This window comes from Monodon monoceros, unplaced genomic scaffold (genome assembly GCF_005190385.1).
Source record: "Monodon monoceros isolate NGI ecotype Baffin Bay Population unplaced genomic scaffold, NGI_Narwhal_1 Super_Scaffold_9, whole genome shotgun sequence".
Lineage (NCBI taxonomy): Eukaryota > Metazoa > Chordata > Mammalia > Artiodactyla > Monodontidae > Monodon > Monodon monoceros.
In genome coordinates, this window is record NW_021703786.1 from 35,724,051 (window position 1) to 35,751,014 (window position 26,964).

At 48.6% G+C, this 26,964-nt stretch overlaps 1 protein-coding gene across 2 annotated transcripts in view; it reads left to right on the top strand.

Moving 5' to 3' along the window:
• Positions 1–350: 350 nt before the first annotated feature.
• The window catches only part of RGS9 (regulator of G protein signaling 9), a 78,365-nt gene continuing 51,751 nt past the window's right edge, over positions 351–26,964 (top strand). The window contains exons 1-2 of one of the 2 annotated variants that reach the window (XM_029212722.1): positions 351–491; positions 916–1,173. Coding sequence is in view for 1 of the 2 variants with exons in the window: in XM_029212721.1 (XP_029068554.1) it covers positions 24,918–24,974 (57 nt within the window). In the remaining variant the exon portion in view is untranslated. Of the gene's footprint in view, positions 492–915; positions 1,174–24,875; positions 24,975–26,964 lie in introns of those variants that run through there. The other variant, XM_029212721.1, reaches the window with a different exon arrangement.

Here is a 26,964-nt window from a genome sequence, read left to right on the forward strand (position 1 = left end):
CTTTTCTCCCGTGAGAAGAGGAGACCGATGCTCTTACGCAGTTTGCTAAGGCCCATGCAGGGAGCTGGTGGCAGCCCAGCCAGGGGGCCAAGGCCCGTGATGCACCGTTTTCGCTCCCCGGGCTTTGGTGCTGCGGTCCAAGCTCAGCCCCTGCCGCAGAGCCTCCCACGCGGGTCCCGGGTGCGCGGGGCTCACCTGCGGTTCCGCGGGCCCCGGCGGAGCCTGACACCGCCCCCTGGCGGCGGGTGGGCGCCGGCGCAGAGCACTCCCGGCCCGCGGCGCGGCGCGCTGATTGGCCGGCGCGGATTCGGGCAGCTTCCCGGGGGCGCCGCAGGCCGCACCACCCAGCCCTCGCACGGGGACGCCGGCGCGCTCTCCGGGGGCTTCCTTTTCCCTCCGGTGGTGTCCAGGTTCTGCGTCCGCCAGGGTCCAGGATGACAATCCGACACCAAGGTCAGCAGTACAGGCCGAGGATGGCATTTCTGCGGAAGGTGAGCGCGGCCCCATCACCTGGGCCCGGGAGGGGCGCGGGGACCAACTCCGGGAAGTGCCGGCGGCGATGTGGGCAGGGGCGGGGGGCAGCCCTTGTGGTCTTAATAACCACAGGATCTCAGTTTCCAGGCTGCCTCTTGGTCCATGTAGGGCGGTGAGGAGCCCGTTACCAGAAGCTTCCTCCCCACTGGGGCCGCACTGTCCTGGGGGTGTTCTGCCCTCCATGCTCTTGTTCCCAGAGGCTCCCTGTAACCCCAGTGACCTACGGAGGGAGGGGGAGCCTGCACACCTGCACAGGAATGCACGGGGTATTGCCCTTCTTTCTTTCCCCGGCTCCCTTTCCAACCCCTACGGCCACTTCCGGGTGTCAGTCCTCCCACTGACACTACAGCGGTAGGTTTGACAGTTATCCCCATTTTACAGGTAAGGAAACTGAGGCGAGTAAGGACCAGCGCTGGAAGAACGGTCGGTGTGATACAGTGAAGCTGGTCTCGCTACGATGCTAGGAACATAAAGTACAGAGTCTAGTGGGCAGGGGCTTCGGATTCTACTCCAGGAGCCGGGGAGGCCCCGCAGACCCTTGAATCTAAGACTGAAAGATGCTGCATCGGGGCTTCTGCTGGGCCCAGAAGAGGCGGAAGGAAGACCCAGGCGGCGGGAGCAGCGTGCATCAGAGCAGAGGTGTGTGCGAGTCTGGTGTGTTTAACGCAAGTTGTTCCGTGTTGCTGAGATTTTTATACACGGGGAGTGTGAGGTCAGGCAGGCAGGCAAAGATACATGGTAAAAATCTCCTGTGCCTTTCAAAGGTGTCTGATTTTTCCCAAAAGAAGCCGCGGAGGAATTTGGAGCAGGCAAGCAATGTCAGATTCAAGTTCAAAAGACCACTTGGCTGTGAGCCAGAGGAATGGATGGGGTCACTTTTCCCTGAGCTTAGAGAGTTTGCTCAGGGTCCTCCGGTGTCCACTCCAAGTCCAGCTGCTTAGGAAATGACAGGCTTGTGACAGGGCTGGGGGGAACGGTGCTGGTCAGAAGGGCCCTTCTTTCTCCTGTGGCTCCCAGGCTGCCCTCTCGGGCCCAGTGCCACCCCTACGTGGTCGTGACCACCAGCCCCATGTCTGATTTCTTTTTGCGCAGCCTGGTGATGGGCGCCCAGCACGGAGGGTCCTGGGCTTGTTTAAGATGTGGCAGAAAGAGGCGGGGCATCCAAAGCCAGGAGCTTTACCTGGTGGAGTAGCTGATGACACACAGTGTCCGAAGAATGTGGCCTCCGGCACCTCCAGGGCTCTGTTCCCGGCCCAGGCTGTCATTTCCTGTGTCCCGGCAGCCCTGACCATCTAGGGGGAGGTGGGAAAAAACTTGCTGCAGCCCTCCGAAAAGCTTTCCTCTTGATTTAGGGAAACAGGTGGTCCTCGGCGAGGACTGCAAGGAATAGGGGTCATAATGAGGCTTTTGGGCTGATTTATTTATTTACTTATTGAAGTGCAGGTGATTTCTAATGTTGTGTTAGTTTCAGGTGTACAGAACAGTGATACATACATAAAATATATATGTGTATATATATACACATGTGGCCTTTCTCCGAGCCCCCCATCATCTCTGTGTTCTGTGTGCATCCCTCCTGCGGGTCTCCTTTCATCAGACACAGGAAAGACCCCCTGGCCCTTTCCCAACACACAGACACACACACACACACACACACACACACACACACACACACACACACCGAATTGACCCTGCTTTTTCAGATTCTTTTCCCTTACTCTATAAAATACTGAGTAGAGTTTCCTATGCTGTGCAGTAGGTCCTTGTTGGTTAGCTCTTTTATATACAGTAGTGTGTATATGTTAATCCTAGACTCCTAATTTATCCTTCCCCCCCTTTCCCCTTTGGTGACCACAGATTTTTTTTCTATGTCTGTGGGTCTATTTCTGTTTTGTAAATAAGTTCATTTGTATCTTTTTCTTTATTTAAGATTCCGTGTATAAGCGATATCATATGATACTTGTCTTTCTCTGTCTGACTTACTTCACTTAGTATTATCATCTCTAGGTCCATCCATGTTGCTGCAAATGGCACGATTTCATTCGTTTTTATGGCTGAGTAATAGTCCATAGTATATACATACACATATGTTACATGTACCACATCTTCTTTATCCGTTCCTATGTCGATGAGCATTTAGGTTGCGTCCATGTCTTGGCTGTTGTGAACAGTGCTGCTATGCACGTTGGTATGCGTGTATCTTTTCAAATTATAGTATAGGGTTGGGCTGATTTAGAATTGCTGGTATCATTTATACAATCCTCCCACAACAAGCATTTATTAAGCACCTACTATGTGTCAGACATCGTTAGATGCTGGATAACAAAGACAGTGGGGCCGTGGTCCCTGTCCTCAAGTGGCTTCTAGTCTAGTAGTGGGAGGCGGTCACGTACACCAACCCTGTGGCACATCACAGGTGCAATGGCAAATGCCTGGAGGGTAGAGGAAGCGCCCTTGCAGGCATTCACCTTATCCTGGGTGGAGTGTCACAGAAGGGTTCTGGAAGATTTGGTGGTGGCTTAGCTGGAGCTTGGAGGATGTTCTTGAGGCCGGAAGAGGACCAGGACACAGGAGGAGGGACGTGCATAGCGCCGTGGATCTGTGGCCTGTGTGTTGTTGACTGGGGCCCAATGGCGATGGCCAACAGGCAGTTCTGTTTCTAGAGGGAGGCTCTGGAAGACTTGACAGTGGTTCTCAGTGGTTATTGGGGATGTAACAAAAGTTATATCGAGGCTGGATGCAGCTAAGAGGCCACATGGTGGGGGGCTTGGGCATTTGGGCTGTGGACGGCAGCGCTATAGTTGGGACACGAGCCCTTATGAGGAAAGAAAGATCACTGCTTACAGCTTTGCACAGCAAAGGGCGTGATGAGTCTTGTCGGCAGGGAGCCCTCTCTGGTTTATGGGAGCTCCGCTCGCTGAGATCTCGTGGAGAGTGACAGCCACGTAATGTGAGGAGAAACCATGACTGTGGGCAGACGGATGTTGAAGCCATGGCTTCTGATACTTTTAGTGACTGGGTTCCTTGAAATGCTTGATGTCATACCTCAGTGAGCTGGAATCTGAGAGTGGAGATGCTAGGCCTACTGTGGGGTCTGACAGGCCAACGATGACCTCTTGTTACAGCCGGGAAGCTGAGGCTGTGGTCTGGTCAACTGTGTGTGTGTGTGTCTGTGTGTTGGGAAAGGGCCAGGGGGTCTTCCCTGTGTCTGATGAAAGGAGACCCGCAGGAGGGATGCACACAGAACACAGAGATGATGGGGGGCTCGGAGAAAGGCCACAGCATCATCCTTTCTGAAGAGCTTTAAAATCAAGGCAGGTTTTCTGTTGTTGGTGGACAGAGTTTCTGCTTAAGAAAAGGAGGTGGCTGAGGTTGCCTCTCTGAGAGCCTAGGGGTCAGTCATATTTTTTTTTGCACTTTACATTTATTATAACTTTTTAAAAGGGAACCACTTAAGTGAATTTACCAAGGAAAATTATTCTGTGCCCTAATGGGAAGACTCCTGTCTGAGTCCATTGGGGCTGCTGTAACAAAATACCACAGCCTGGGTAGCTTTCAAACAACAGAAATTTATTTCTCCCTCTTCTGGAGGCTGGAGGTCTGAGATCAGGGTGCCAGCAAGCAGGGTTGGGCTCTGGTGAGGACCCTCTTCCTGGTTGCAGACTTCTGGCTGTGTTCTCACATGGTAGAAGGGGCGAGGGAGCTTCCGGGTCTCCTTTATATGGGCACTAATCCCACACATGAGGATTCCACCCTCGTCACCCCACCTACTGTGGGAGATGATTGCTTTGGGGGTTAGGTTGAATCTGGGGGGGACACAAACGTTCAGACCATGGTAACTCCCTAAGAACATACATGGTGCACACATGTTCCCCTCTTCCTGGCAAACCCTTTGTGCAAAGTGGGCCCTCCCTGCTGGAAAGAAATTTGTCTCTGTTGGGTTTTTGAAAATAGCTCTTGTTAATCCCCTTTGAAGGGTTTCAAATTCTTTGTAGATTGGTTTTCTTTAACACAAAGGGAAAGGAATGAGCCTGCTGTTTTTTTTTTTTTTTCATCAGAGGCGTTTACATTTCTAACTGGCAAAGCAGGTAAAACACCTAACTAGCTCCCCCGATTCTCTGCTCAGAAGCTGGTGGCTTCACCCAACGAAGTACAGTATTTTCAGGAAGAGTTGTGTATAACCTGCAAAGCTGTGAGGTAGAGGATGGAGCTCTAAGCCCTGTCATCAGAAATGAGCGTAACAGGTGTGTGTGCGTGTGTGTGTATGCGTGTGTGCGTGTGCGTGTGTGTGTTGGGGAAGGAGTGACCCCTGCCGCCCCTCGGTCCCCGCCCGCGTCCGGGGGAAGCAGCCGCCCTCCGGCCACCTCCTGGGGTGTCCCGCGCCCCCTTCTCCGCTGGGAGCCGCTCGGTGCCCCCGTGGCCCGAGACGCCCCCAGGCCCCGACCTCGCAGGAGGCCAAGCACTGCAGCTCCGAGTGGAGCGGAAACGCGTCATTTCCGTTCCAGAAGGATCCCGCGAGCCGAGAGCGCGTCTGTGCGGACGGGCTCGCGCTGGGTCTTGCACGAGGAGCCCCGGGCGGCCCTGGGCCCCGGCCGGTCCCGCGGGCAGCTGAGGGGCCGGCGCTGGGCCCGGAGCGGCCGTGACCTTTGCCCCTGATCTCGGCCGCTTCTCGGGATTGTGGTTCTGCTGCCGGTGCCGGTTTAGCAGCAGGTGGAAATGGGACAGCCCAGCCCTCGGCGCTGACCTAGGACGTCGTGTGTCCCCCCTCCTCCCGCCCTGGGGACGTGGGGGGCCTGCCAGCCTCCGGGGTGGCGGGTGGCGTGTCTCCAGTTCGGGGCTCCCCGCCTGACCTTTCACCTCCAGCGCAGCCAGGTCAGTGTGCACCCACCCCGGCCTGGCCACATCGTGGGCTCCCTTCAAAGTCCACTCCCTCCAGGAAGCACCCGTTGACCATCCAGAAGATCTCCGCTCCCTCTGAGCTCCTGTGCAGCACCCGTACGCCCAGCAGCGGCACGCTTTATCCTGTGCTGTGTGTTCATCTCTGCCTGTCTCCGTATCTTGCTGCCCCGGCTCCCAGAGGACAGAGATTGTGTTGTTTATTGGTAGCGATCACACATTTGGCTCCAGAGGAAGCATCAGTTCAGTCGCTCTCTGTGGATTCGGTTGTCTGGCTGAGCTTTTCTCATGTAACCTTACTGGCTGACCCCTAAAGGGCATCATGTGACACTAACTTCTGTCACTGCCACTCCCACCCCGGATGTCACTGTTCCTGGATTGCCTTAGAGATGGTAAAGCTGTTTCACATTCAGTATTTTCATTCGATCTTCACAACTGCTTGTTTAAGTAGGTGAAGCGGGTATTGCATATTTCTGCAGTGGATGAAAACCCTGAGGTTCAGAGAAGTGAGATGACTGGCCCAGGGTCACAGAGCTGACATAGAAAGCGTCCGCGAGGCTGGGAAGACCACTGCCCCGTTCAGACCACGGGTACCTTCATGCCTGTAAAAGGGCCTTGTGAACTGAGGGTTTATACAAGGTTACATGGAATTGGATGAACTGCAGGAAAATCGCTAGAGTGAGACAGTGAGATAAGGAGGGAGCAATCGGTCTGGACGGCTTTGGACTAGGTGGGCAGGAGTCAGGGCGTTGGTCGCATTTGGGGGGCCCCCGGTGGACGTGTAGCAGCAGGAGGTAGTGGTGTGAGGGGGGGCGGGAAGGGAGACCCGAGTTCCGAGGGCGGTTGTCTGCACACACGCTGACACCTGCAGCCCCGTCCCTCTGCTTCTGCTCTGCCCTCCCGCTGGCTGCCCGTCCGCCCTCCTCCCCCGGAGCTGGGGGCGCTGTTTCCAGTCGTCCTCTAGACATTGTGATGCCGATCCAGCAGCACGGCGCAAACTGAAATCTTCCTCTTCCAAGACAGGCCGCTTCTTTTGTGCTTCCTGCGCTGGAGCCTGGACACCTTGCAGTCATGTTCTCCTCCCCTCCGCAAGGCGAATCCAGTCTCCAGGGACCAGCATGCCCCCAGTCTCCATCCTCCCAGTCCTTGGGCTGCCACCTGAACTGTTGCGCTAACCTGCTTTCCGGGCTCCCACCTCTGCGTGCCCCCCTTTTTGTTGCCTTCTGTGATCTTGTGAATCAAGGCAAACTATGACGTTCCTCCCCGACAGATTCCACGTGCCCGTTGTCATGGGCTGAACTGTGTCCCTCAGCTTCATGTGTCGAAGCCCTAACGCCCAGCTTCTCAGACTGTGACTGTGTTCGGAGACTGTCTTAGTCCGTTCAGGATAGCTGCGTGCTGGGCAGCTTAAACGACAGAAATCTATTTTCTTGCCGTTCTGGAACTTCAAGATCAAGGGGCTGGCAAGGTGGGTCTCATTCTGAGGCATCTCTCTTTGGCTTGTAGGCAGCTGCCACCTCTCTGTGAGTTCCCAGAGAGAGAGAGGGAGAGAGCAAGCTCTCTGGTCTCTCTCCTCCTGAGCTCTACTCCTATCAGATCCAGGCCCCACCCTTATGACCTCATTTCACGTTAATAACTTCCGAGAGGCACCACCTCCAAATACAGTCACATCGGGTGTTAGGACTTTGATATATGAATTTGGGGAAGATGCCAACATTCAATCTGTAACAGAGGTAAAGCCTTTAAAGAGGTGATTAAGGTCAAATGATGCCATTCATTTGGGCCCTAATCCAATTTGTCTGGTGTCCTAATGAGAGGAGATTAAGACACACGGAGAGACACCAGGGGCACGTGGGCAGAGGGATGTCCGTCTGCAAGCCAAGGAGAGAGGCCTCAGGAGAAAACAACATTGCTGGTATCCCGACCTCAGACTTTCCGGCCTCCAGAACTGTGAGAACATACATTTCCGAAGTTTAAGCCCCACGGTCTGTGGTATTTTGTTACGGCAGCCCGAGCAAACTAATACACCTATGAAATGATCGTCCAGGCCTATTGGGTCCTAGGTCTCTTTGCTCTTACATTGCATACCATGCATTTTTATCCTCTCACGCCTTTGCACATGTTTGCTCCTCAGTCTGGAACGCCCCTTTTCTCAGTGGCAGAGGCAAAAAATTCTCACCCAATATCCCATGTGCTGTCTTAGAGCCAACAGGCTACAAGCAGTAGTGATATGTGTGGTTTAAAGGGAGGTGCAAATTCTCCACTTTTGGTGTCTTCCCTGCACCGCGCTCGTGAAGGCGTGTGGACCATGGATGGTAGCAGCCTGCGTCCCTGAGTCATGGCATTGAGGGAGTGCCCTGGACGTTGCCGGGACAATGAATTAGCGTTTGCGTAAGAGAAACAAATCTTTGTTGTGTTAAACCTTTGCTACTGCAGCATAACTCAGTCCGTCCTGACTAACACACCTTCATTCACTGCTGGTTAAAACTGTCGTCTTCTAAGTTCCAGTTTAAATGCTGCTTCTTTCTTTAAAGCATGTGTAACTTATGTCAATTTGACACTTAAAGCTTAGTATTATGCTTAGTGATCCACACATAGCGTTAGTGACACAGAATGGATAAGACTATGAATTCGGGAGCCAGACTGACTGCGTTCATATCTCAGCCCTGCCATGTATCAGCAGCGGGACTTTTGATGAGTTACTTAATCTTCCAGGACCTTGATTGACATTTGTTTTTCTAGGACCTGCCAGAGCACCTGGTACAATAATTAATTGTTCAATAGTACCAGCTTGCTAGCCTCCTTCTGTTTTGTCTTGCAGACTGAAGCATCAGTAAAAGACATGCAGAACCAGAGATGGGGCTCAAAATGCAAAGCCAGAGGGTCCTGTAATCAGGGGTCCTTGTGACTTAACAGGTGATACAGCCTGTAGCTCAGGCCAGGCCAGGCCTGGAACAGACTGCAGTTTTCTCCTAAAAATTAACTCAGACTGGAGGGGTAGGACTCAGAGGGAGGAAGGAAAGATGCATCTGATCTTACTTCTTGAAACCACTTTCCCTGAGGTCACCATTTTTAGGTGTGCACCAACATGGTTTATGATTGTTTTTTCTACTAATGTGATGACTTACCTTGACTGACTTTAGTATATCGCATCACTTGCATTCCTGAAATAAACCCTAGCTGGATGCTTGATTTTATTTGCTAGTAATTTATTTAGGATTTTGCATCTAATATTCACAAGTGAGGTTTTTTTCCCCCTTCTGACACCAACCAGTTCTCTAATTCTCTGACACCAACTGGGTGTCTAACAATTCAACTCAATTTTGACACTGTCGACTGAAAGGAAAAAACGCACAACCTAAAAGTTGTGAGTTATGTTTTATTCTGGGACCTTACTGAGGACTATGGCCTGGGAGACAGCCTCTCACATAGCTCTGGAGAACATTCCAAAGAGGCAAGGAAGGAATCAGGATATAGAGGAGTTTTTGCTGAAAAAAAAATTGTGTAGTCGAATGTCAAAAGATTACTGCTAATCACAAAAAAACAGACGCGTCAAGTAAATGATTTTAGTCCTTTTCTATGTATGGGAAGATGCAAGGGTCTGGGCTCATTGAAATTCCTTAGATCTGCATCTTAACCCTCTGGGGCCAGTAGCCTGTTTTTCTGCATCCGGTGTTCCCCTCAGGGCAAACCACCAGGGTGGCCGCAGTGCCGCAGTGGCTGACGACTTGGCCGCGGGCACCATTCTTTGCTTGCTGAAATGGCCGGCCACTTTTTTTTGTCTGAAATACTAATTACCTGGAGTTAGGTGTAGGGGGCTCAGTCCCACAAGACCACCCCCACTTCAGACCCCAGTCCCAGGCTCAGGTCGCCAGTACTTCTGACCAACTGGCCGTAAACTGGGGGCTTCCACATACCCGCTCCCCACCCCACCCACCAAGTTTAGATATTTCGTCAAACGACTCAGGAACTCAGGGAAGTGCTTTACTTACTGCTACCGGTTTATTGTAAATGATAGGGTTCTGTAATAGGCAAATGGAAGAGAGGCATAGAGCAAGATATGGGGGTGAGGTTATGCTTGGAGCCTCCATGCTGTCTCCGGGCAAGTCACCCTGCTGGCACCTTGATGTGCTCACCAACCCAGAAGCACTCTGAACCCTGTCGTGTAGTTTTTACGGAGGTCTCACGATGAAGACACGATCGATTGAATCTTTGGCTGTCAGTGATTAGCTCAATCTCCATCCCTCTTCCCTCCCTACAGTTTAGGGGGCTGGGCTGGAAGTTTCGATCCTCATCAGGCCTCTTTCTTTCTGGTGACCAGCCCGAAGGGCCTCCAGGCACCAGCCACCCCATCAGCATACAAGAGACACTCGTGTTACCCTGAGATTCCAAGGGGTTGAGAGCTGTGTGCCAGGAACCTGGACAAAGGCCAAATATTTATTTTTATTATATCACAACGTGAGTGACTGGCCAGTGATTTTTCCTTCTTGTAAGATTCTAGTCCAATTTTCTATCAAGGTTATGTTGGCCACATAAAGAGTTGGGAAGTATACTCTGTTTTTCTGTTCTCGGGAAGAGTTTGTGCAAGATTCGTGTTATTTAAATATTTGCGAGAACTAACTGGTGAAGCCATGTATGCTTGGAGTTTTCTTTGTGGGAAGTTCTTGAACAACTTCAATCTATTTATTAGATATTAAAATGTTCATTTTCTTCAGTGGGCTTTGGAAAGCTGCATTTTTCAAGAAAATTTTCCTTTTTGTCTGAAATTTCAAAATTTTAGTGTGAAGTTTAAAAAATAATATGTTTATTAATCCTTTTGATGTCTGTAGGCTCTGTAGTGACATTCTTTTTCATTTCTAATATTGGGAATTTGTTTTGTTTTTGTAGGACGGTATTGTTAGTTTACCATTTAACGATATTTTCAAAGAGCCAACTTTTGATTTTGTTGATTTTCTCCGTTGTATATTTGTGTTCTACTTCACTGTTTATCATCTTTCTCATTTACTTCCTTCTATTTTCCTTATATTTAATTTGCTGTTCTTTTAATACATTCTTGAAATAGAAGAATAAATCACTGATTTCCAGCCTACCATTTTTCTAACGTGTACATTTTTTTTTGATGTCTTTCTTCCAATGAATTCTTTTTTTTTTTTTTTTTTTTTTTAGTATTTATTTGGTGGCACCAGGTCTTAGTTGCGGCTCTTGGGCTCCTTAGTCGTGGCATGTGAACTCTTAGTTGCGGCATGCATGTGAGATCTAGTTTCCTGACCAGGGATGGAACCTGGGCCCCCTACATTGGGAGTGTGGAGTCTTATCCACTGCGCCACCAGGGAAGTCCCTCTAATGTGTACATTTTTAAGGTTATAAGTTTCTCTTTGTGCCCTGCATTAGCTGAATCCTGTGAGTTTTTATATAAGTTATGTCTTTATTATCATTCAATTAAAAATATTTTCTAATATCTGGGGGTTTTCTTTAGTTTATGAATTATTTAGGAATATATTTTAAAATTTCCAGACAATGCATATTATCTTTTTATTACTGATTTCTAAGCTTAATTCCACTGTGGTCAAATAACATTCTCTGAATGATTTCAATGTTTTGAAATTGGTTGAGGCTTTCTTTATAATCCACTATACGGTCAATTCTGGTATATGTTTCACTTACACTTAAAAATGTAAATTCTGTCATTGTTGAGTACAGAATTCTACATATAGCCACCAGGTCAAGTTTGTTAATTGTGTGTTTTATCTTCTATATCCTGATTGGTCTTTTATCTGCTGGTTGTATAAGCTATTGAGGAAAGTGTGTTAGTTTTTCGCTATGATTGTGGATTTGTTTCTTCTTTGTTTAATTTTTGCTGTATGTATTTTGAAGTTATGTCATTGAATATGTACAGATTTGTGACTTGTTATCTTCTTGTTGGATTGACCCATTATGATATTTCTTTAGTTCTAGTAATGCTTCTTGCCTTAAAGTCTTATTTGATACTGGTATAGATACACTTGATTTCTTTTTGCTAGTGTTTGTGTAATCTGTCTTTTCCCGTCCTACTTTAATCATTCTGTCTCTGTATATTTAAAGTGTTTCTCTTAGAAGTTACATGTTTTCTTTTTCTTTATCCCATCTGACAATCTTAGTCTCTTTCTTGTATTATTTAGTCCATTTACATATAAAGTAACTGCTGATATAGTTGGATTTATTCCTACTTTCTATTTTTTTTTTCTATTTGGCTAATCTGTTTTATGTTCCATTTTTCTTTTTTCTTGCCTTCTTGTGGATTAATACAATATTATCTCTTACTCTGTTCCCCACCCCAAACTTGTAGGTTATATGTTCTGTTATTATACATTATTTTCTTTTAGTTGTTATCCTAGAGATTAGACAATATGTAATCTTGTCTTATTTCTGTCTAATACAATTTATTACTTTTACCAGTTTCCCAGTACTGCTAGAACCTTAGACAACTTTAGCTTTCCTAAAAGTTTCTCCCTTTCCTCTTTTTGTGTTGTTTCATACATTTTTAGTTCTACACATAAATTTAACTCCACAAGACATGATAATTGTTGGGTTGACATTTAATATTTATTACTAATTCCCCATATTTTTATCCTTTCTGGTATTTTTCATTCCTTCCTGCATTTCCATGTTTCTAACTAGGATGATTCTTTTTTTTTTTTTTTTTTAATGATTTTATTTATTTTTGGCTGTGTTGGGTCTTCGTTTGCTACGCACGGGCTTTCTCTAGTTGCGGTGAACGGGGGCTACTCTTCGTTGCGGTGCACAGGCTTCTCATTGTGGTGGCTTATCTTGTTGCGGAGCAGGGGCTCTAGGCGCGCAGGCTCAGTAGTTGCAGCACGCAGGCTCAATAGTTGTGGCGCATGGCTTTAGTTGCTCCACAGCATGTGGGATCTTCCCGGACCAGGGATCGAACCTGTGTCCTCTGCGTCGGTAGGCGGATTCTTAACCACTGCGCCAGCAGGGAAGTCCCAAGGATGATTCATTTTCATTCTGCAGACCTATTGACAATGAATTCTCTCTTGCCTGTTGTGACCAGGAAATTATTTTTAAAATCTTTGCTGGTTGTTCTATGAAATTAATTAGCAGAAAAATTATATTTGGCCTTTCTCTTATGCCCCTTCCCTACTCAGACCGTTCTCAATCATAAAACTGGGGAACACTGTAATGCCTCTTATGGGGTGAAGGTCAAGGGCCTGAAAAACATCAATTGAGAATATATCAACAGATTGAAGGTGAGGGAGATCTCAGTAAAACACATTTTGATTAGCATGTTATATGTACGTATATTTTAATCGAAATATAATATTCACTTAGAAAAGACAACATATACAGATCTTTCGAACATGTTTTCACAACCATGATTTTCACGGACAGAATGTGGTGCATATACTTTAAATCATTAAATTCTGTTTAAAGAAGCAGAATTTTGCATCGCAGGCACACGTTACTCACTGTTCAAGCAGATGGCTTCCTGAAGAAACCTGTGTGACTTTGCACTATGTGGCCCTCTCCATCAGACCTCCCTGACTGCCCCAGCTGTGATCTTGCTTCTTGTCAAGGTTCCCTCCACAATCCAGTTCACCTGTGCTTCAGGCAGACAGAGACAGGGTCTCCCAAGCAACCTTCTGGCTTCCTCTGCCCCCAGGGAGGAAAGTCTCTGTGTGACCACTCAGTAGCCTATCTTTCTGCCCCAGGTGCAACTTCACGGAGGTCCAGCTGGATGGCGGCTGTAAACAGAAAAGATTGAACCAAGTCAGTTGCATTGTACTCCAGCTCGAGAAAGAATATGGGGCGAGCATCTCTGAAAGAGATGTTCAAAGAGATAAAATGGTTTATCTTGTCTCTAGCACCATGGATGAGAGTGCTTTTACCCAGGAAAATGAAGATCTAGCTAACCTGACAGGTACATCTGTAGGGTGAAGACACCCAATGCCATTAAACTTGGGTATCATTCTTGTTCTGATTCCATGCCATGTGTCTCCTATGTGATATACCCATAGTATATGAATCTGGACTCCCATGTAGATCTTCTTTCAAGAAGGAACACACTGTTGGTGAATAAAGTTTGCCAGCTGCCTGATAGTTACATTTTTCACTAGAAAGGAATTACCTTACACGCCGGGTTTATACATTGGTCCCTTTTGAGTTTGGTTACCATTAGTGTGTCCTCTGGAGCCTGGTTATCTCTGTGCGAACCGTGTAGGTTTCTGGCCCAACAGCACGGAGGACCAGACACTGGAACAAGGACACTGTAATGTCTTGTTACTGTCATGCTTAGGCAGGTCCTGCTTGAAACTGCAGGTTTAGTAACATACTAGTAAGTCACTTCAAAGCTCCCCTTGATAGAGGTTTGCACCAAACCCATGAAATTGCCTTAAGAGCTTCTGTTGTTACTTCAGCAGCTCAGTCATCGTGAACAAAGCTGAAGACAGTCCCTGTACTCAATTTTATTCTATAATGTTAGGGCAAGTTTCGCGTGAACGTCACTTCATATATACATACAACATACTTAAGCGTTTCTTAGCTACATTCTGTTTATAGCAGGAAATGTTAATCATGTTTTACTAAAGTAGGTCCTTCAACAAATGTCCAAGGTTTGTCATTCAGAAGCCCTGAATTGTAGAATTTCCACTTGGAACGATCTGTGTTTTTCAAAGTAATTATTCCTATTGCTTTATGAATAATATGCTGACAATACGCTGATAATACTGGCGCAGTGATGTTAAGATGTTATTTACTGTCCATGATGTACGGAGGAGGAAGGGTGAGGAAGATTCACTTCCTTTTCCAAATGTTAACAGCTTGTAGTACTTCACTATTTATGGACCAATTTCTCCAATGTCTGTAAAACTGAAACTATCCTTACTGAAATCCAGTCAGGTGATTTTCAAAAAGTTCTGAAATGTCTTTTGAGAAGTGAGAGTGACTCTTGCACAGGCCTGTGCTCACGTGAATCATTTATGTCAGCGTCTCCCAAAAATGTGTCCTGGTCAAAACCGAGTTGGGGAGATATTAATAGGGTGTTACTCAAGTTTCTGTGGTCAAATGCTTGAGAAACGCCCGCCTAAACAGAGTTAGGTGAGTTCCATTACTGCAAAGCTTCAGAACAATGTAATATTCTATCAGTAACTGTGGCAAGAGACCGCAGTTCAAATCCCAAACTTGTCCATCTTTTATTTTCCCCTCAGGAACACACTGCGGTGAAAGTTTCTTTCTATGAAACATTCCCCCAACACAATCTTATAGTGTCAGAGAAGGTAAATCCGGTTCCCTAAAGAACATATGCCACAGTAGTCACACACAGTAGGACAGGATCACACACAGTAGCATAAGATGATACATAGTAGGACAGGATACCCCCCCTGCAGGGCAGGATCCCACAGTAGAACAGGATGGCCGATACCATCCTCACTTTAAAATCGAGGGCACTGAAGTCAAAAAGTCTAGGCAGTCAGCACCTGTAGCGAGCGCGGTCCCGAAGAGGAAGAACCGCGGCCAGTGCTCCGCAGGGATCTAATCGCCAGGCCCACTTCCGGGCGAGAGCTCGGTTCTGAGCCTCACCCACCCCGCCCCCCGCCCGGGGGAGGCCGTGCCGACCTTCCGGGCCGCCTTGTCCCCCGGCGCCCCGCTCCTTCCAGGGCGCAGGGCCAAGTCAGGCGCCCCAAGTCCTCCCCCCGCATCTGCCCACGACGAAACACGAAGACACACTTGTTTGTTTTAGCTACTTGACTGTTTTTCACACAGGCAGCCGGTCGTTCTCTCAGATACACCAAGACAAGCCTAAGTCACGTATTTTTAGGGCGGGTTTCACCACGGCTCAAGGAATTATAACAAGGAAACAAGTCCACAGCGCTGGGGGTTCGAGGGGCCGACCCCGATCCCCCACTTCGGGGAAGGGGCCCCAAGCTTCCGGGGTCCGCGCCCCCCACCAGCTCCCCGCAGGAAACCCACACCCAGCTGGCACCCGGGCCCGGAGGGGCGGGGCCGGGAATGGCCGCCGGCGGAAGTCCGCCTCCGGGAGCCTGCGCTTCCTCCCTAGGACTTTGGAGGTATCGCGCCTCTATGGTCTGGGCCGGGCCCGGCCCCTCTGCGGGAAGGGAGGGGGCGCTGGGGACCGCGGAACCCTTGCCTGCCCTTTCGTGTCTGTGCGCACCTGGAAGCACTGCTAGCAGAGCGGCGGAAATTCCCCTTATCACGATGTTTAAAAATGGAGATGCAGGAACACAGTAGGGTACCCCCAAACTCCCCATCAGTTTTCTAGCCGGTTTTTTTTTTTACCAGTGCAGGCGCACATCCGTTTTTTAATGACGTGAAGTCTAGCTTTTATGCAATCACACAGCTGAAATGACGCTAAATAATTTTTTTTTAAAAAGGTTTTACACTGAGGTGCCTTTTGAACGTGAACCCCAGCCTGGGTGCTGGACCTGCGGCTCTTGTTTTCTTCTCCCAAACGCAGCCCTCTTCACCCCTAAAACGGCAGGGATGAACGGGCACACCTGTCCTTCCCTCCCACCGGGGCCCCCTCTGGCTCACCTGTGGATTCAGAGGGTCATCTTAACAACTTTGAGATAGTACCCTCTTATTTGGATGTTCTGGTCTAAAAAGGGAAAACTATGCACGTACAAATACAGAATCTAGGACAAATTACAATTGTCTAGGTATAAGATATGTAATAGCACCCAACACAAACAAGGGCGTGATGAAATTAGTTCATTCTGGGCAAACGGAATGTAAATATGCAATCCTGCTGAAAAACTGCTTGGCGCTCTGTGTCAGAAGCCATTGAAGAAGTAAGTTCAGACTCTGACACATGAGATAACCATCTGTGGAAAACTCATCCCAGGCCAACAATCCGAGAGAGAGGAAAAGCTGCATTTCTGAAGTGACTCTACCATGGACAGCTGTTGATTTTGCTTGCCCAGCACCCAGTTTTCTCTGTTTCTGGTTTTAACACCATGACTTTTCTGTGGGAAACCAGCTAGCTCTCAGTGCACGACTGAGGCGGGCACAGGACGCAGTTCCTGGCCGATCCGAGGACCCTGGCATCGCATGGAGGTGAGGTGTGAAGTCAGAGGCCAGGCTGCCTGGGTCCCAGTCCTGGCTCTGCTCTTAATAGGGGCAAAAACTTCAGCTTGTTATTTTTTCTCTTTACTCATTTAAAAAAATTTTTTTAAATTTTATATTGGAGTAGAGTTGACTTACAAGTGAGTCATACGTGTACCTCTATTCTTTTTCAGATTCTTTTCCCATATAGGTCATTACAGAGTATTGAGTAGTGTTCCCTGTGCTCTACAGTAGGTCCTTGTTGCTTATCTATTTTATATACAGTAGTGTGTGCATGTTAATCCCAACCTCTTAATCTATGTCCCTCCCCGCCTTTCCCCTCTCTTTACTCATTTGTTGCCTGGGGGTCTTAATAATAGACAGCTACTCCTAGGTTGTTGCGAGCCCTCAGTGAATGGGCAGGTACACTAAGGCCTGTTATGCGAAACCATTATGATTTCATCTGAGCAGGCTCTTACCACCTTTCTGTTCTTTCCTTTTCTTTTTTGCCTTCCACATACTCCCACACCATCCACTGCACTATCCCAGAATTATATTTTATGTCTTTCTTTTCTACTGGAGACATCTTCAAGGCAGGACCGTGTCTTATTCACCGTTATACCACGGGTGCTTGACATGGTTCCCAGCCCAGAAACGGTGCTCGGTCAAGGTTTGTTGAACAAAACTGAATACTCCCTGACACAGAGCAGAGAATGCTGGAACAATGAGTGAAAATGTCATGAATCCTAGAGGAGAAACACAAAAGGGAAATGGCAAAAACCACATGAAACTAGAACAGTTTTCTTAACAAAAGAGGTGTGATCCCTGGAGATTGCAGACTCCATTTCTTCCCGGCCCTGGACTTGCTCTCTTATGGTGGGCAGGTGAGTTCCAGCAATAGACTGGTACCCAAGACTGACTTTCTGAATTCCTGCTTCTTTTTTTCTGCCTTAGAACCTATTTCTTCCCTTGGCGACTGGCAGGCGAAATAACCACCGCCTTCAAGGAAATCAAATCTACCCGAAAGATATCAGATACCACCCTGCAAGCCCAACGTTCATGCGCAAAACTTCACACATACGATGCAGAGTGAAGAGTGTGCTTAAAAGGGCAGGCTTCCTTAGGTGCATGGAAGAGGTGGATCGGGGCAGCCAGAAAACCCTTTCTAAGGGGTGATTGCCCAGCCTCTGAAGGTGATATTGGTTGAGTGATACCAGCCATACAAGACTCCCTTGGAACCACACCCATCTGAGACTCAATAATTCTCAGAGTCGGAAGAGATGCAACCATTGAGTGTAGTGTAGGTCTTGTCTACAACATCCTAGATCATGGCCTCTTAAGCTGCAAATATTCCAATGACTCCCCGTTCCCTGGTCCATGAGATTACCTCTGAAGTTTCTGGAACAGTTTTAGTTGCTATAAAGTTTTTTTGTTGTTGTTGTTGGTTTTTTTTTGTTTGTTTGTTTGTTTGTTTTTGCGGTACGCGGGCCTCTCACTGTTGTGGCCTCTCCCGTTGCAGAGCACAGGTTCCGGACGCGCAGGCTCAGTGGCCATGGCTCATGGGCCCAGCCAGTCCGCGGCATGTGGGGTCTTCCCGGACCAAGGCACGAACCCGTGTCCCCTGCATCGGCAGGCGGACTCTTAACCACTGCGCCACCAGGGAAGCCCCTAGTTGCTATAAAGTTTTCTGCTCAGTCTTTATGTAACGATGCTCCAGTTCAGGTTTTGCTAATCCTTAGCAGTTTTTGATGCTGCAAAATGAATCCAACAGATACAGAAGGATCTTCACCTCCCGTCCAGTGATTCTGTGGTCACTGATGTCACATTAACAGGAGTATTTACACCTCAGAAATTGGCAGTGCCACAGTCAGATCTACCCCCGCCAGAACCAAAACCCAAACCCAGAGACCGCTGCTCACAAGCTGCTGGCTGACCTTATTCTTGGTGAAACTCATCGATTAGCAGGGGATGTAAGATGTTCACCAATGATGTCCCACCCAAATTTGTGCGTGAAAAAATGCCACGGGGATGGCACCAACTCAGTGGTGAAGGAATGGGGAGGAGGGAGGTGTCAGCAGAACACCTGGTGGGAAAGACCTGGGGGGAGAAAATCCACCGCAGGCTGGTGAAAAAGCAGACTTCAAGGCTGGCGAGAGAAAGAAACTCCATGTTGAGGGGCAGTGACACTGCAGGTGACAGTTCAGATCGGGCCAGACTGGGAGAGAATTAATTTTATTAGGGAGGCGATAGGGAGCCGCTGAAGATTTTTGAGAAAGGGAGGGGGCCTCATAATAGCAAAACCTGGGGAAAATTATTTCTCTGAGCTTGCGCTTTAAAAAATTGAGGTATAATTCCCATACCATTCCAGTTCACCGTTTTCAAGTGTACAGTTCAGTCCTTTTAGTCTATTCACAAGATCGTGCAACCATCACCACTGTCTAATTCCAGAACATTTTGATTATCCCCAAGAAGCAACTCCATACTCATTAGCAGTCACTCCTTCCTCCCCTAAAGGTTTGCACTTTTTACAAAACACCAAATTTGGTTGTCTGTAAAGTGACTTGAGTTTGACCCCAGGAGGGCTGTGTACCAAACATAAAGAGGGAAAGGGAAAGAGCAGGACTGGCTTTTCTAAGGTTCAGGTGATGTAACCAGACATTATCTATCTATCTATCTATCTATCTATCTATCTATCTATCTATCTATCTATCTATCTACCTACCTACCTACCTACCTAGAAAGAGAAGAGAGAGAGAAGAGAGAGCAGTATTAGACCCACACATGGGAGCCAAGAGCATGGGTGAAGTTGATCTTCAAATGCAGCATCTGGGTGATGTGGAAGCAATGGATGTCAGAAGAAAATTCTTTTTTTTTTTTAACATCTTTATTGGAGTATAATTGCTTTACAATGGTGTGTTAGTTTCTGCTTTATAACAAAGTGAAATCAGTTATACATATACATATGTTCCCATATCTCTTTCAGAGAAACTTCTGTAGTAACCAAATATAGAAATGATCCCTGAAGAAACCCTTAGAAGAAAATTCTTGCATGGGCTAATATTTTTATTTCCTTGGCATCTCCTGTAGCATTCATCTTCCTGTACCCTTCCAGACGTTGCTGTTCTGGGGAAACCAAGGGAAAGAGCAGAATGTGCAGGAACTTTGGAAAATCCCTTGCTTTGGAAAGCCCTAAGAAAGGCACTTGCTCTCCGTGGACAGAGGTGGCTGCTGGGGGCAGGACGAGGGACTGGGAACCCAGGGTTTTGGAGGCTGAGCCACCCCACCGGCAGGGGGAGCACCTGAGCATCAGTAGAGGACCCTGGCTGGCACGCTTTGGGTTTAAAAATCCTTCGCAGGATGGGCATGTTTGACAGAAGAGAAGGATTTCAGTACGATTGATACAGATGGGGTGCACCAAGTAATACATTTTCTTGGGGTCTCTTCTCCTAAGGTGGGTCCCTCTTGCCCCTCTCCCCCAACCCTCCCCTATCACGTGTGGCAGGAATGGTTGGGGGCACGTCCATGGTGGCACCCAGCTCTTCGGCTCTTTTGAATGCCTGCCACGTGGAATCCCGTTTTGGGGTGGCTGGTCTAAGTCCAGAGAGGCCTCGCTTTGTAGGGAGCGCTAACTCCCACCCTGCTAGGGCTTCTCTGGTGGCGCAGTGGTTGTGAGTCTGCTTGACGATGCGGGGGGACACGGGTTCGTGCCCCGGTCCGGGAGGATCCCGCTGGGCCCATGAGCCATGGCCGCGGAGCCTGCGCGTCCGGAGCCTGTGCTTCGCAACGGGAGAGGCCACAACAGTGAGAGGCCCGCGTACTGCAAAAAACAAACAAACAAACAAAAATCCCACCTTGCCAGCCTTCAGGCTGATTGAGCTGTGTATTTATTTACGTTCACTTATTAAAGTCATGTGACTTTCAAATTGGAGGGGAATTTTGAATTCATCAAGTCGGGCTCTTTCTTATTACTACTGAGAAAGTAGAGACTTGGAGAGATTAGGTAACTTGATCAGATTCACCCCTCCCACTAATTCAGGGCGACAGAAAGCAGGTCGGGGGTTGCCTGGGGACAGCGGGGGGGGGGGGGGGGGGGGATCACAAAGGACATAAGGAAACTTCAGGGGGTAACAGATGTGCTCCCCGTCTTGACCGTGGGTGTAGTTTCACGGGGGTATACATGTATCGAAACTCATCAAAGTGTGCACTTCAGATACATGCAGTTTAGTGTATGTCAGTTATCCCTCAACAAACAAAGCTGTTATACAAAGTCTCACATCCGGCGAGAGGCTGAGCAGGGACCAGAGCACAGCCTGGAGGCCTTCACACTTCCCCTGAAGCCCTCAGCTGTCTTAAAACGAAAGCCTATTGCAAGTTGTGAAAACGCCTTTTCCCATAATGCCATTTTTCCTTTTTTGAATTAAAAATTTTTTTAAAATATTGAAGTATAGTTGCTGTACAATATTATGTAAGTTACAGGTGTACAATGTAGTGATTCACAATTTTTTAAGGTTATACATCATTCATTGGTAGTTATTATAACATTTTGGCTATTATAAAGTATTCCCCATATTGTACAATATATCCTTATAGTTTGTTTGATACCTAATAGTTTGTACCTCTTAATCCCCTACCCATATTGCCCCTCCCCTCATACCCCTCCCCACTAGTAATCACTAGTTTGTTCTCTGTATCTGTGCGTCTGCTTCTTTTTTGTTACATTTACTAGTTTGTTGTAGTTTTCAGATTCCACATATAAGTGATATCACACAGTATTTTTCTTTCTTTGTCTGACTTATTTCACTAAGCATAATGCTCTCCATGCCCATCCATGTCGCTGCCAATGGCAAAATTTCATTCGTTTTTAATGGCTGAGTAATATTCCATTGTACATATGTACCACATCTTCTCTATCCATTCCTCTGTCGATGGACATTTAGGTTGCTTCCATATCTTGGCTATTGTAAATAGAGCTGCTCTGAACATAGCGGTGCTTGTATCTTTTCGAATTAGTGGTTTTTTTTCTTTTGGATAAATACCCAGGAGTGGAATTGTTGGGTCATATGGTAGTTCTGTTTTTAGTTTTTCTTTAATTGAAGCAGAGTTGATTTACAAAGTTGCAGCAATCTCTGCGGTACAGTAAAGTGACCCAGTTACACACATATCTGCATTCGTTTTTTAAATGTTCTTTCCCATTATGGTTTATCCCAGGAGATTGGATGTAGTTCCCTGTGTTATATAGTAGGACCTTGTTCTCCATTCTAAATGTAATAGTTTGCATCTACCAACCCCAAACTCCCAGTCCATCCCTCTCCCTCCCCCCTCCCCCTTGGCAACCACAAGTCTGTTCTCTCTGTCTGTGAGTTTGTTTCTGTTTTGTAGATAGGTGCATCTGTGTCATATTTTCGATTCCACATGTAAGTGATATCATATGGTATTTGTCTTTTTCTTTCTGCCTTAGTGTGATAATCTTTAGGTCCATCCATGTTGCTACAAATGGCATTTCATTCTTTTTTATGGCTGGGTAGTATTCCATTGAATATATAAACCACATCTTCTTTGTCCATTCATCTGTCTTGGTTATTGTAAATAGTGCTGCTATGAACATAGGGTGCATGTATCTTTTAGAATTAGGGTGTTTTTTTTTGTTTTTCTTTTTTGGATAAATACCCAGGAGTAGAATTGCTGGGTCCTATTGTAGTTCTGTTTTTAGTTTCCTGAGAAACCTCTATACTATTTTCCATGGTAGCTGTACCAATTTACATAATTGTCATTTTTAAAAGATCCATAGCTCCAAATTTTCTCTAATGAAAAACAGTACTGCCCTGAACAAAAAAAGTTACAGATGCCATTTACTAGTTCCAGCCTGACCTGCTCCACAGGTAGACAGAAGTGCACCCCACGGAGTTGGGAAGAGGGTGGGGCCAGAGGGAGGCGTGATCTTGTTCTGTTTTCCTGTGTTTATCTCTAGCCATGCTTGTGAAAAGTATCACCTCTGGGTGCATCCAATTCATTTAATTTAGGAGAAAAAAGATAAGGATGGGATTTTTATTCCGGACTGTACTTGGTGGTGGTACCTGGTAGCCCCTGCTGGGCCAAAATAGTTTCCGAACAATCCCCAGTTGATGAAGAAGCAGGAAACCTTCCAGAAAAGTTCCCCAAAGTTCCTCTTTTTCTCCCTCTCTCCCAGATCAAGCACTCAGAGCCACACCAGCTGCGGTCAGCTTCTGAGGGTCTCAAGTAGCTTCTTGTGGAGAAGGTGAAAGGCAGGGAGAAGCGTAGGTGTGGGCTACGTAGGGCTCCACCTACACTTCCTTCCCTTTATTGCTGAACTGGCGCTGACCAGTGGGCGTGCAGAGAGGGTCTGTCTGCAGGCCCAGTGTGCTCACTGCGTGGAAATTAAGGCCCTCTGAGTTCCCTCCCAGAATATGTTTTCATGAGCTATTGCCTCTCTCAGCGGAGCTAGGAAGAAACATTCATGCATCTAAGATTTTTTTGTATATATATGACTTTTTAGAATCGCCAGCGTAATACACACTTGTGACAAAATGCAAACGAGACAGAACTATATGAAATGCAAACATGGCCCAGAGCACGGGCAGTGGCCCAGGGAGTCAGGTGAATTCAACATGACTTCTGTCTGAGTCAAGGAGACGTCTGTGCGGGCTGGGTGGTGCTGTCACCGAGCTGTCCCGAGTGCTTGGGGACACAGAATCAACTCCAAGATCTGTGCTCTGGGCTTCCACGCTATCGAAGACATTTAACCCATGGTGCCGCTTCTTCACGATTTGCCTCCCCTAAGTCCTTCCCACCCCCAACCCTTTGCCCTTCTCTGCCTGGCTGTGTGCCCTGGGGGGCTGATCCGGACAGGCTGCATCCCCGGGCCTCTATCACCCTCTGGCTTCCGGTCAGGACCGACAAATGGGAAGCACTCAGAGGAGAGTCGGGGTATTTATTCCGCCAGCACCCTTTCTAGCCATGGCTGTGTCCCTCCAGGATGACAGCCCCTGCATGACAGCCCCCCACCAGGGCTCCGGCTCACCATCCCTCGGGCCTGGGTGAGGGCAGTGGTGTCCCACGGTTGCTCTAACCCTGACCCCTCTAAGAAAGTCTCTGCCTGCAGGCAGTCTGAGGCATCCATCATGGAGAGATGAACTGTTGATGATTCTGCCCCTCCTCCCACTCTGGGAGGAGGGCACAAGGGCTGAGAGCAGGATGTTTTAAGTTTCATCTCCCGAGCACTAAGCACAGTAGACTGAACTTAATTGTTGAGTTGACCAGAGGTGTTGGGACATTTTCCTGGGAGGTGACCTTGGAACTGGGGTTTAAAGGGCACTGCTGTGTAAATGACCATATCATTGTGCTTGGATGAGGTTTATCCTACAGGGGCCAGGCTCATGGAGATCCCATTGTATGGTATCCAGGGCAGCAGGACCCCCATATAGGTCCTGAATCACACGTCTGTGTTGATGAAGAGGAGGCTGCAGATGACCGTAGTGGTGACAGTGGTGATGGTGGTGATGGTGATTGCATGTCCACTTGCCTGACCGAGTCACAGGAGAATTTCATTTTAGCACGATGTCCCTCTGCCGTCTTGCAAGACAATACTTGCTTTTTTGGGTCAGTCTTTTTATTGAGGTATAGTTTACAGACAATGTCATGCTCCAATTTTAAGAGTACAGTTGGATGAGTTTTGACAAACATGATTACCTGTGTATAACCATAACTCCCATCCAGATATAGAGCATCTTAAACAACAAGGATTTACTGTATAGCACAGGGAACTATATTCGATCTCTTGTAATAACGTATAACAGAAAAGAAACTGAAAATATAGACCAGGCAGCTGGCCCAGCAGGGACTTCAACTTTCCTTCTTTATTCTTCACGTCCTTTCTTTTGTTAACCAACATCTTACCAATTCCACGTAGACTTTGCTTTTCCCCTAAACACTTCTAAACATTTTTAAAAATTTTAATTTTTTTATTGGAGTGTAGTTGAGTTACAATGTTGTGTTAGTTTCAGGTGTACAGCAAAGTGATACGCCGAAACTCTCCCTTCCCTCCCTTTCCCGTGCCTGTCGCCCTTCCTAACCGAAGTCCCATCCTCCTTAAGGGCTCGACCTCGGCCACAGACCCTCCCACGCGGGTCCCAGTCGCGCGGGGCTCACCTGCGGCTCCGCGGGCCCCGGCGGAGCCTGACACCGCCCCCTGGCGGCAGGTGGGCGCCGGCGCGGAGCACGCCCGGCCCGCGGCGCGGCGCGCTGATTGGCCGGCGCGGATTCGGGCAGCTTCCCGAGGGCGCGGGCGCGCGGGTCGGGGGCGCCGCGAGCAGCACAACCCAGCCCGGCCACGGGGACGCCGGCTCGCTCTCCGAGGGCTTCTTCTTCCCTCCGGTTGTGTCCAGGTTCTGCGTCCGCCAGGGTCCAGGATGACAATCCGACACCAAGGTCAGCAGTACAGGCCGAGGATGGCATTTCTGCGGAAGGTGAGCGCGGTCCCATCACCTGGGCCCGGGAGGGGCGCGGGGACCAGCTCCGGGAAGTGCCGGCGGCGATGTGGGCAGGGGCGGGGGGCAGCCCTTGTGGTCGGCTAGTGCCGCTTGATGTCATTAAGTGACTTATTTGCCTTGTGTTTCGGTCTGTCCGTCTTTTAAAGACTCTAATGATTAGGTTTCCTTGTTACCTGTTTATAGTGGAGAATCTGCAGCCGAGGGCGACTGCCGGCTGGAGGCTGAAAACAACCTGTTACTTGGGAGAGCAGGCGCAGGAAGGCAGTTCAGCGAGGCTGGGTTAGATTTGAGACAGTCTCCTGATACTATTAGAGGCTCGCAGATGTTAAATTAACAGGTTTGCTGTTTTTCTGATTCAACACTGCAGTATTTTAAAGCGTGTGTGTGTGGTGAGTGTGTACACATAGACCGTGAAAACGGTGTGATCTGCAGGCTAAAGGGACACCCCACTTGCAGCGCTCCTAGATTCCTTATTCAAGTGTGTGTATTTGTGGATCTCAGGTCTCTCTGTGCGCAGCGGAAGTCAGGACCCTCCCCATGCAAAGGCTTTCTCAGAGCAAGTGGCTGGGCTCAGGGGTTGTCCATACTGGGGACTTGTGCGGGGTGGAACGCACCTTGTGTGGTGATGTATTGGGGGATGAAATGGCTCATTTTGTTCTAGGCTTTGGAGATGACCGGTATCAGAAGGGGTCAGCAGAAGATTAGGTCCTGGGTCACTTGCCCGCCCTTCCTCCCACTTGCAGCCACTTTTCACAGTGTGGTGTCCACCGTCTTAGGCTTGTCTTGAGTAGAATTAGCTGAATGCTTTGTGACAGTAAGAGCCCTGCCCTGAGCCCTTGGAGCTCAGCAAATTGGCGTAGTCAAAACTGTCCTGATTTGTCTAAGACTTTCAACGCTAAAACCTGGACAGTCCTGGGCACACTGGGACGGTTGGTCACCCTCGGTCCGCCTACTTCAATAAGCTTGTGCGTATTCCAGGTGGTAGAGGTGTGAGGATATAAAAGCAGGTGGAGTGTTGTCTCACCGGGAAAGAACCCTGAGAGCCTCTACTGCAGACAACACCTCCTAAAATCAGAGAAAACTGCCCAGACTGGACCTCTGAGAGCCATCAGTCATCTTCCCGGATTTCCCAGGACTGCCTTCTTCTCCCAGACAGGGCAGCTCGGGCGCTGAGGCTCTGAGAGCAATTGTCTGGAGACATTCTGTTTGTTTTTGAGCCTCAGACATTGTGTTTCGTCATGACTGTTATGTGGTAGACATTCCTGTCTTTACCTGGGCCTTCTGACTGGTGTGTTGGTCTCCAGCCCATTCTCCTCCACCGCTGCCTCCTCTCTTCCACCCCGGACTCCTGTCTTCCACCCCACCTGCCGGCCTCCACAATACCATTCATCGGCATGTTGGGTTTCTTTCGCAAACCGACACGGATCCCCTCGCCCTGAAACCCTCCGCTGGTTTCCCCCGTGCACAGGGTGACGTCCAGCCTTCCCAGCCCGGCCACTGAGGACCCTGCTCCCACTCACCCCTCCGGCTTGACCTCCCACTGGCCTCCCACACCTGCCCTGCAGGGACACAGAACAGAGCAGCCCCCCTCACTCAGGGGGGCTGTGGCCTCAGCGACCTCCTCGTCTTTCCAGGAACCCTGTGCCCTTCAAGCCTCAGATCCCTCCACTGGGAAAGCCCTTCTTCCCCTTCTCACCAGCCGAGCCCTCGTCCCCCCCACTCCCGGGCCCAGCTCGGGGGCCCCTCCGCTGTGACGGTCGGCTCTCCCCAACCCCCCTGCCCTGCCCGCACCTCAGCGCTGCTCTCTCCCTTTGCCTTGTTGGATGGGGGGAGATCCCCGTCTGTCTGTGTCTTCCGAGGTCCTCGGTCAGATCACAGAGCAGGTCCCAAGAGCCTGTGCCAGGGGGCCCTCAACCGTGAAGCAGCTGAGCGAGGTGCCCAGCCTTTGGAGAGGGACCCAGGCCTA